Below are 9,428 nucleotides of genomic sequence, written 5' to 3' on the forward strand. Positions count from 1 at the left end.
GCTGATCTCAGGGGGCGGCTGGGCATATATGGATGTAAGCGCTCCTTTAGGTAACCAGGACCCAAGCCATTTAGGGCTTTATAGGTCATCACCAACACCTTGAATTGGGCCCGGACTTCAATGGGAAGCCAGTGAAGCTGACGGAGAACTGGAGTCATGTGGACATAACGCCCAGTCCCCGTCAGCAGCCTGGCAGCTCTATTTTGAACCAATTGAAGTATACGGACCGTCTTCAAGGGTAGCCGCACATAGAGCGCGTTACAGAAGTCAAGACGGGAAGTCACCAGCGCATGTGTCACTGTCGCGAGGCAGTCGTACTCCAGGTAGGGGCGCAACTGATGAATCAGCCGAAGCTGGAGGAAAGCGCTCCTCGCCACTGCTGTTACCTGAGCTTCCAGTGAAAGCTCCGGGTCGAGGAGCACTCCCAAGCTGCAGACCTTGTCCCTAAGAGGGAGTGCAACCCCGTTCAGGACAAGGTTCAATTCACCCTTTTGTTTTACTTCAGTTCCTAATGAACTGGAGTAAAACAAAAGAACTCTGGGTAGCAGCCACGGTCCTCTTGCATGCCAGCTTTGCTAAAGAATCCCAACCTTTTTTTAATTCTGCAAAGGGCCTCAATAGAAATCTGTTGGGCTGGATGCTATCAGAAGATGAAGGAGAAACTGGTAGTGGACACCTCCTTTCCCTCTCCCTGCTACCTTTCTCTTTCTCCCCTTCCCTTCTCTCTCTTTCTCCTCAGTCAAGAGACTGTGGGGTGTTGGGAATGGACTAGACAATTAATTCTTGGTGTGCTTTCCAAGGTCAGGGCTGCACCAACTCTTCTGATGAGGACTGTGAAAATTGGGAGATGTGGGCGGGGGGGGGGTGGGATCAAAGGGATAGATGAGGATGAGGCAGCTGCCCCCAGATTCTCAGACCAACCACGGGAACAGTCAGAAGAGAAGGGAAGGGAGGGTACAAAGGAGAGGAGCAAGACAAGCCCATGCTCAGTCTAATCCCTGACTCCAGGATGTGGCACTGGGGTAGAAAAGCTACTCTATTAGAGAGCTTGTATAGGTCTCAATGACTAGCTGTTCTCCAGAGGGACCTACTCAGAGGGGTGGAACCCAGTATTATAATGGGTGGGTTTCAAAACTAGTTTCTAGTTTGGGTTCAGCTAATCCTAAAGTTGAACCCAAAGGGTACTGCAGGGCTCAATACTGGGTCCAGTGCACTTCAACATTTTTATTAATGATTTGCATAAAGAAGTGCAAGCAATGATGATCAGATTTGCAGATGACACAAAACTGGGTGGGATCGCTAATACCCTGGAAGACAGAAAGAGGAGTCAAGGTGATCTTGATAGGTTGGAGTGCTGGACCGAAAAAAATGGAATGAAATTCAGTAGGGGCAAATGCCAAGTTCTGCACCTAGGAAAAAGAAACCAAATACATTGTTACAAGATGTGGAATACTTGGCTCAACAATATAGCAATTGAGAAGGATCTTAGAATTGAAGTAGATCACAGGTTGAATATGTGTCAACAATGTGATGCGGCTAAAGAAAAGGTTAATGCTATATTGGGCTGTATTAATAGAAGTGTAGCTTCCAGATCACATGAGGTACTGGTTCCCCTCTATTTGGCCCCACTTAGGCCCTATATTGAATACTGTATCCAGTTCTGCCACCACAGTTTAAGAAGGATGCAGACACATCATCTAAAAAGTTTGCAGGAGGGCAACAAAGATGATCAGGAGACTGAAAACAATGCCCTGCGAGAAGAGTTGGAAAGAGCTGGGCATGTTTAGCCTTGAGAAGAGAAGAATGAGGGGTGATTTGGTAGCACTTTTCAAATACTTGAAAGGTTGTCACACAGAAGAGGGCTGAGAACTCTTCTTAATCCTCGAATGCAGGACACAAGCAAGCCAGATTCCAGCTGGACATCAGGAGAAACTTCCTGACTGCTAGAGCAAGTACAGCAATGGAACCAATGACTCATGGGCTCTCCGGGATGGAGTCCGGGATGCTTTGACTTGCAGTCCTCCATTGACTCCTTCACTGAGCATGGAGCTGGACTTGGGCCTTCTTGGCCCCTTCCAACTCCACTAGTCCATGATTCCATGATCATGATTTTGTTCATACAAAGAGACTAGCCTTTCAGTTGCTGTATGTTGTTAGGTGTGGACTGACAATAAAGAGCTACTTTCAAGGAGACTTTCTGTTGTTCTGGAAGCTTGAAATTAAGAAGGGGAAACATAGCTCCCAACCCAGGTGGAAAAAATATTTCTTGTTGGAGGTCTGATCTGATCCCTTGCACGGTGCTGTGAAATTAATTCAGAGCCACATGTGGCCCTCAAGTTGTCCACCCCTGTTAGAATTTCAGTCCTTTGGGAAAGGTGGGAACTGACTGAAATTGTGTGTCTAGACTTGCTAGATCATCCTGCAATTGAGGGAATGACATCTAGGACCTAAAGAGTGGAGTTTAGAAAATCAAGGATGGGGCATGATGGAGGGAAGAGTAAAGCTTGGTTGTTCCTGGCAGGAGCTTGGTTGTATAGCCAGATGAACACAGTGACTAGCTTCAGAAGATATGATAACCCACACTCAAGGGTTGAGTAGGTTGTTGTGGTTTGAGCCCCGCTGTACTAACAAACCACAGCTCATTATGAGCATCCCATGCAGAGAATCTACGGTTCATTGTTGGATTATAAACTGTGAGTGGTTCAGCATGGTTTGTTACCTTGTTTGGGTTCAGATGATGCAAGAGCCCACATTTCAAAAGCAGCCCGTGGTTCAGCAATGTCTGAACCCAGTCTGTGGCTGCAAGTACAGAGTGCACAGAGGATTTCAAGCCAATCAGAAAACAGCATGCCCCCTTAATTATGATCCCATATTCCAAAAGCTGTTCCTTCCCCTGGAGATCTTGAAATTAAGGATAAAAGCCTTAAAATCCTGGAATCTGGCAATCCTGTACATTGTATGCATTTGTGATTTCTCTCCCGCTTCCCCTTTTTGTTCAGGAAGCTAGAGAAATAGGTGTGCATTGGACAGAAAACGTAGCTCTTGGTTTTGGCTGCATGTGCCACAGTGCATCAAAAAGGAAGGCAGCGCTGTAGGTTTCTTGGGGCTTTTTGTTTTAATTCTGGGCCAAAACTCTGATTCTGCATTTGGTAATGCGAGCAAAGTCTGATGACTGACTTTTAGCACGGAGGAGCAAAATTCTTGTCGTTTCCCTTCCTGCTTCTCCTCTTGGCTGCATCCTGCAGGGCCATTGCAGCTAAGCAATGCCTTGTGGATTGTAGGAGATCCGGACCAGTGGGAGACATTTGTCATTTTGTTCTGGGCATCTACCTTGTCTCAGTAGTTGTCATGATTCCCAAAGGGAGATGGGTACCCCTAGCAATGCTTGAGCAGCTGGAAGGGGATGCTCAACTGTTACAGGACTGTTGTTTTCCCCTTCCTCCTCCTCCTGACTTAATGCCTCTGGAAAACATCTGGGATTCTCCCAGGTAAGAGCCTCAGCATGCTGTAGGTAGGGATGGTGAGTGAGCAGCATATTTTTTGCCTCCAGATTCGGGTATATGTGTCTGCAACAGTGCCTAGCCTTGCCAAGTATTTCAGAGGGAATAACTGGCTGGAAAAAGGTGCAATACTTAGCACTCTTTACAAACGTAAAGTCACTTTGGGTACAATCCTATGCATATTTAGACAGAAAAAAGGTCCCAAAACTCCCAGCATTCTCCAGCTAGTGATGTATCGCTAGTATGCATAACTTACATTTAACATATCAAAATATCAAAACATGATGATTTTATGAGCAAAACAAGTTATCTGTAACCTTTCAGCTTGCTGTTTTATGTCTGACCGGGGGGACTTCAGTAAGTAGTCCCAGAACCATTTGAATCATCAGAGAAGCCTGAAGATCATCTTTTCTTCCCATTTGTGAGAAATTGGCTGGGGGGCATTTAGGAAAACTGCTCTGACAGGAAAGCTATTAAGAGCTTGCTTAGCTGGGGGAAGACTCTCTTACCTTTTAGGAACAGTATATTGTATTTAAGAATATTTAAGCAATTTCAGCCTATTATGTGAACAGCCGGATTTGATTCCTCTTTGTAAATTCTGTTAATGAGCATCATATCCTTTGCTCATTTTGAAATCTTATCTCCAGTGATGGTGTCATTCCCATGCCCACACCATAGCAACCATTTCATTTAGATGTAGAGGGTTTGTTTTGACAGTGGTTAACAGTTTCATGGCTCAGGCAGCTTTACCTAATGGTGAGGTGGGTTTGGGAACGTTTTAATGATAGAGTTCTTTATACCTGTGCCCCAAAGGTTGTTCAGGGCTTTATATGTCAGTGTTAACACCTTAAATCGTGCAAGTACAAAAATGAAAGAACCCTCACATACCCCCTGTTTATTTTAAGGTAATGCAAAGCCGGTTTAACTCTTTCACAGCCTCTATGCACTGAGGTCCCATCTTGATATTCAAAATGGCTGCCCTCACCTACGGTGGCCCACCACACCACCACACATTGTTCAGTTATAAGCCATAACAAGCACAGGGAGGGAGATGCCGAGGCATGTGGTGACGGCATATAAAAGTTTTAAATAAACAAATAAATACATATTCAGAGTTGAGAAATTTAACTCGCATGCTTGTCTGGCCGCTAGTAAATGGGTTCGTATCTGTAGCAAAGTAGGGAATACTTTCCAGTTGGTACCTGGAGCGGGTTCTGGCTGGAATTGAGCGGTGTGCAGTTGTTTGTTTGTTTATTTAAAACTTTTATATGCCGTCCCTTATGCATGGCATCTCAGGACGGCTCACAAGTCCATGTGTGCAATACATATGTGGTATGCATTGCTAACTTCGGCAGGACTGTGACTTCATTATGTCAGTTACTCATGACGGGGGACTGATAATGGGAACTGCTAACACCTTGGCAGAAATTGCGGGATTTCTACCTTGAATTGCTTCATGGAGACTGTGGGCACTGGGACATATGAAAGGCATAGCCCCATGGCTGCTTCCCAGTGCTCCCTTGCAAGGGTGAGAGGAGCAGGAAGTGCAGTGCTGCTTTAAATGTGATGTTGGGTGTCGCATGTGGACCTCCCTGTAAGGAGAGGGCATCTTCATCATGCGCAGGGCAAAGGTTTGCAGTCAGCTTTCGCGCACAATTGCATAGCCTGCAGTGGGGAGGCAACTGCCCTGGTGAAGGTGGATGGGGCCAGAATGGTCACATTGGCCCTTTCAGGATTCTCCTCATGCAATCTTGAGAGAGGAGGGCCATACCTGCTGAACCCAGCGCCATCCTCTGGGCAATCCTGCCTTTACTCGAATGAACCCCATACTGATGGATGTGGCTCATTCCATCTCAGCTGGGTCCTCCCACCAGCTGCTAAACAAACTGAAATGGTTTGTTTTGCGTATCAGACCATTTATACCACATATGAGCTAGGATTTGCAAATCGGGGTTTGTTCTTGGCTTATGAACCCTTGAGTTCAGATGACATTCTAAAGCTGGGATAGGCAACCTGGTTCCCCCCACCCCCCACATTTTGTAACTTTAAGTCCTGTAATCTCAGGTCATTGGCTGATGGAAGTATTAGACTAAAATATCTGAACACTGTGTTGCCTAACGCTGTGTTAAACAAGCAACAAGCAACATTTTGTCTGATTGGCTGCTTGCACTCACAAGAGCTGTCAAGCCAAAGCAAACCAGCTACATGCCACAAACAACTTTGTATGTGTGGGTTTTATTAAACTGCACAAAGAAAAATATTAATATGTGTGTGTGTTTTCTTTTTATTATGCAGCAGATATAATATCTACAGTAGAATTTAATCATTCTGGAGAACTGCTAGCAACAGGAGACAAAGGTGGTAGAGTTGTCATCTTTCAACAAGAGCAGGAGGTAAGTTCTTGATAGATATTGTCAATTCATACACCCTTTTCCAAGCAGTTTTAAGAGGGAATTGTATCTCTACATGAAAATTATGGTCTTTTATGCATTATCTATGAAAAAATTCAAAGAAAAAGCTTCTGAAAAGTGCTGTTTGTTTGATTGTTTTGCATATGTCTCTTTGTGAGACTTACAGTATAGATATCTTGTATCGCCAAGGATAGCTGATAACCGAAGATGGGAATATTCCTATATGGGATGTATGGATTAAAGGTTTAGAATGCATTTCAAACACGGCAACCCGATGCTTGTTCACATAAAGATAACTCACATTGTATTGGCCTTATTTCCAAATAAATATGTATAGGGTTGCAGCTAGAGGGTGACAGACATAATTGAAGAATTAGATCATCTTTTTTAATTAACCTGCACACACACACACACCAAACTTTAGAAATTGGGAGCTAATTACTTAGTATCCTTTAAGGTTCCTGTGTTTGGAACACAGCTGATGTGTTCCAAACTATCCTATTAATCTAAGATCTAAAGAGGATAAAATTGAGAACTGGTGAGTTTAACTTGTGGGAAAGCATATTTATTGCCAAATACAGAACATATATGCACTTTTTTATACTGTCACATTATGGAAACATTGCATAGGGCAATTTAAGATTGGCTGGGGCTGAATTTCGGTGGATGAAGTGATGCTCTACATGCAGAAGGTGCTGTGCAAGTCTATTTGTTGTATCAGACTAATCATGAAAAGAAATCTAGTTTGTCCTGTACAATCCATACAAATAACTTATTAAGCATATACAATTACAGGAAATTATGATTAAGGAAACAGTTCCAAACTGGAGATTTCAAAAAACTGTCGGTGCTCAAATGTGATCTAGCACTGAACTTTGGTAAATACTTAAAAAATTGCCATGTGTATCAACAAAAAACCCCTCTTTTTCTACCTTCAATGATGTTAGCCTTTCAGTGATTCAACACAGAGCATTTGACTAAATTCTTCCAGTGCACTTTCTTACTGATGTAAATTTTATATTGAAACATTTTAGATTGCTTCCAACAAATCAACACTGCGACTGTGTACAATCATCTTTAAAACACAACATCAATACATGCATATAAAGTATAAAATATACTTTAACGGGTCTTTACTTTGCACTGTGTCTCATCAGTCACTTTGCAGACTCCTCTGTGCACTGCAGCTGAGCTGTCCCCAGCCTGGTGCCTCCAAGTGTTTCAAGCTGCAATTCCCAGCATTCTTGACCATTAGGCATTTCAACCATTAGGAGTTGAAACCCAAAGCACATGGATGTTAGTGAAGGCTTCAGAGCCCTTGTTTCCTTCACCTGTGTTGGCCACTCTTGCAGCTGTTCTTGAAGTGCTTTAAGAAGCTTTGGAAGGGCTAGTGTCCTGCCACATCAAAAAGAAAGGAAGTGGCTAAGGAAGTAGCGGGCCATTGGATGGTAATGGAATTCAAGGAGTACTAAGCAAGGATAGCAGAGAAACTGAATGGATGCTTTTCATCAGCCTTCACAGCAGAGGATAAAGAGCAAATACTTGTCCCGGAGTTTATCTGGAAGGGAGTCCAGGGAATTAGGAGAAATAGTACTGACCAAAGATGGAACTCTACACCTTACTGTCAAACAGAAAGCAGCAAGTCACCTGGTCCAGATGGTATCCATCCTAGTGTTATCAAAAAAAAAAAAAAAGTGTCAAGCATGACCTTTTTACCAAAATATTTAGCATGTCCCTAAAATTAGCCCTTGTACCAGAGTACTGGAGAATGGCCTTTGTAACAGCCATTTTTAAAAAGGGATCTGGGAGGACTTGGGGAATTATGGGCCAGTTAGCTTAACATGTGTTCTGGGTAAACTGCTTGAAAGCATTATTAAAGATAGATTCATTAAGCACACAGAGACAAGCCCTGCTGAAAAGAAAGTCAGTATGGCTTCCACAAGGGGAAGTCTTGTCTCACTAACCTATTCGAGTTCTTTCGGAGTGTCAGTAAGCATATGGACAGGAGCAATCCAGTAGACATTGTTTACTTGAATTTGCAAGTAAGCTTTTGACAAAGTCCCTCACCAAAGGCTACTGAGCTAATGAAGCAGTTCTGGAATAAAGAGTGTGGAGTCCACTTATTGATCAGTAATTGGTTAAAGAACAAAAGGCAGAAGGTGGGAATAAATGGAGATTTCTACTAATGGAGAGATGTCACCAGTAGAGTCCCATAAGATCTGTATTGGGACCAGTGCTTTTCAGCATATTCGTAAATGATCTGGAATGAGAAGTAAGTGATGTGGCCAAGTTTGCTGATGACACTAAACTTTTTTAGGATGGTTAAAACCAAAAAGAATTGTGAGAAGCTCTAAGCTTAGGAGAATGGGCACCAAAATGGCAAATGCAGTTCAATGTAAGCAACTAAGTAATGCATGTTGGGAAGAAAAAATCCAACTTCAAGTATACACTGATGGGGCATGAGCTAGCAGTGACTGAACGAGAAAGGGATCTTGGGGAACAGCTCAGTAAAAATGTCAGCTCAGTGCTCAGCTGCTGTGAAGAAGGCAAACTCCATGCTAAGCATAATTAGGAATGGAAAAGAAAACGGAACAGCCAAAATATTACTTCCCTTATATAACTTTTAGTGTGATCGCACTTAAAATATTGTGTTCAGTTGTGGTCACGTTACCTCCAGAAGGAGATTGAGTTGGAAAAAGAAGGACTAGACAGTACAAAGAAGGGCCACAAAAATGATCAAAAGGCTGGAGCAGCTACAACAACTTGGGACCATTCGGTTTAGAAAAGAGGTGCATAAGGGGAGGCATGATGGAGGTGTTAAAATAATGCATGGGAGTAGAAAGGAGAAAGATAATTTTTCTCTCATTCCCATAACAGTCAAACCTGGGGTCATCCCATGAAGCTGATTGGGGAAAGGTTTAGGATAGCTAAAAGGAAGTACTTTTTCACACAGCATATAGTTAAACTATGGAATTTGCTGTCATGGGAAGTGATGATGGCCACCAATTTGGACGTCTTTAAAAGAAGATTGGACAAATGCATGAAGGAGGAGGCTCTCAGTGGTGACTAGCCTTGCTGGCCGAGTGCTACCACCTTTCCAGAGGTGGCATCCATGCATACACCAGTTGCTGAGGAGCTTGGGCAGGAGGAGGTCTTGCACCCATCCTGCTCTGGACAGCTGGTTTGCCACCATGTGAACAGTGCTGGACTAGATGAACCTTTGGTCTGATACAACATGGCTTTTCTTATGTCCTTACATTCTTATTTCTTTTTGGTAAATATTTGGTAACACATGAGGTGGCTCTGAGAAGTCCTGTTTATTTGAGCTTGACCAGATTTCTGCCTGCCCTTGCAGAAGCCAATGCAGTTCAAGTTTTTTTCCTACACACTTTTATCTCTGAGACAGGTTACGCTTGAGACATTAAAAAAAAATCTAAGGAAATTCACACAAATCATGCTACTTGTATAGGTTGCATAAAGTACATGAAGTGCACAAATCACACTATTAGGTGCAAAT

The 9,428-nt window shown here is 43.2% G+C and overlaps 1 protein-coding gene across 5 annotated transcripts in view; it reads left to right on the forward strand.

The window, feature by feature from the left end:
• The window catches only part of PPP2R2A (protein phosphatase 2 regulatory subunit Balpha), an 82,596-nt gene that overhangs the window by 52,649 nt on the left and 20,519 nt on the right, over positions 1–9,428 (forward strand). For 3 of the 5 annotated variants that reach the window (XM_044437484.1, XM_044437481.1, XM_044437486.1), the window contains one exon: positions 5,796–5,893. In XM_044437484.1, the coding sequence (XP_044293419.1) occupies positions 5,796–5,893 (98 nt within the window). The remainder of the gene's footprint in view (positions 1–5,795; positions 5,894–9,428) is intronic. The other 2 variants (XM_044437485.1, XM_044437482.1) reach the window with 1 other exon arrangement.

Source organism: Varanus komodoensis, unplaced genomic scaffold (genome assembly GCF_004798865.1).
Source record: "Varanus komodoensis strain SLA01 unplaced genomic scaffold, ASM479886v1 scaffold30, whole genome shotgun sequence".
NCBI lineage: Eukaryota > Metazoa > Chordata > Lepidosauria > Squamata > Varanidae > Varanus > Varanus komodoensis.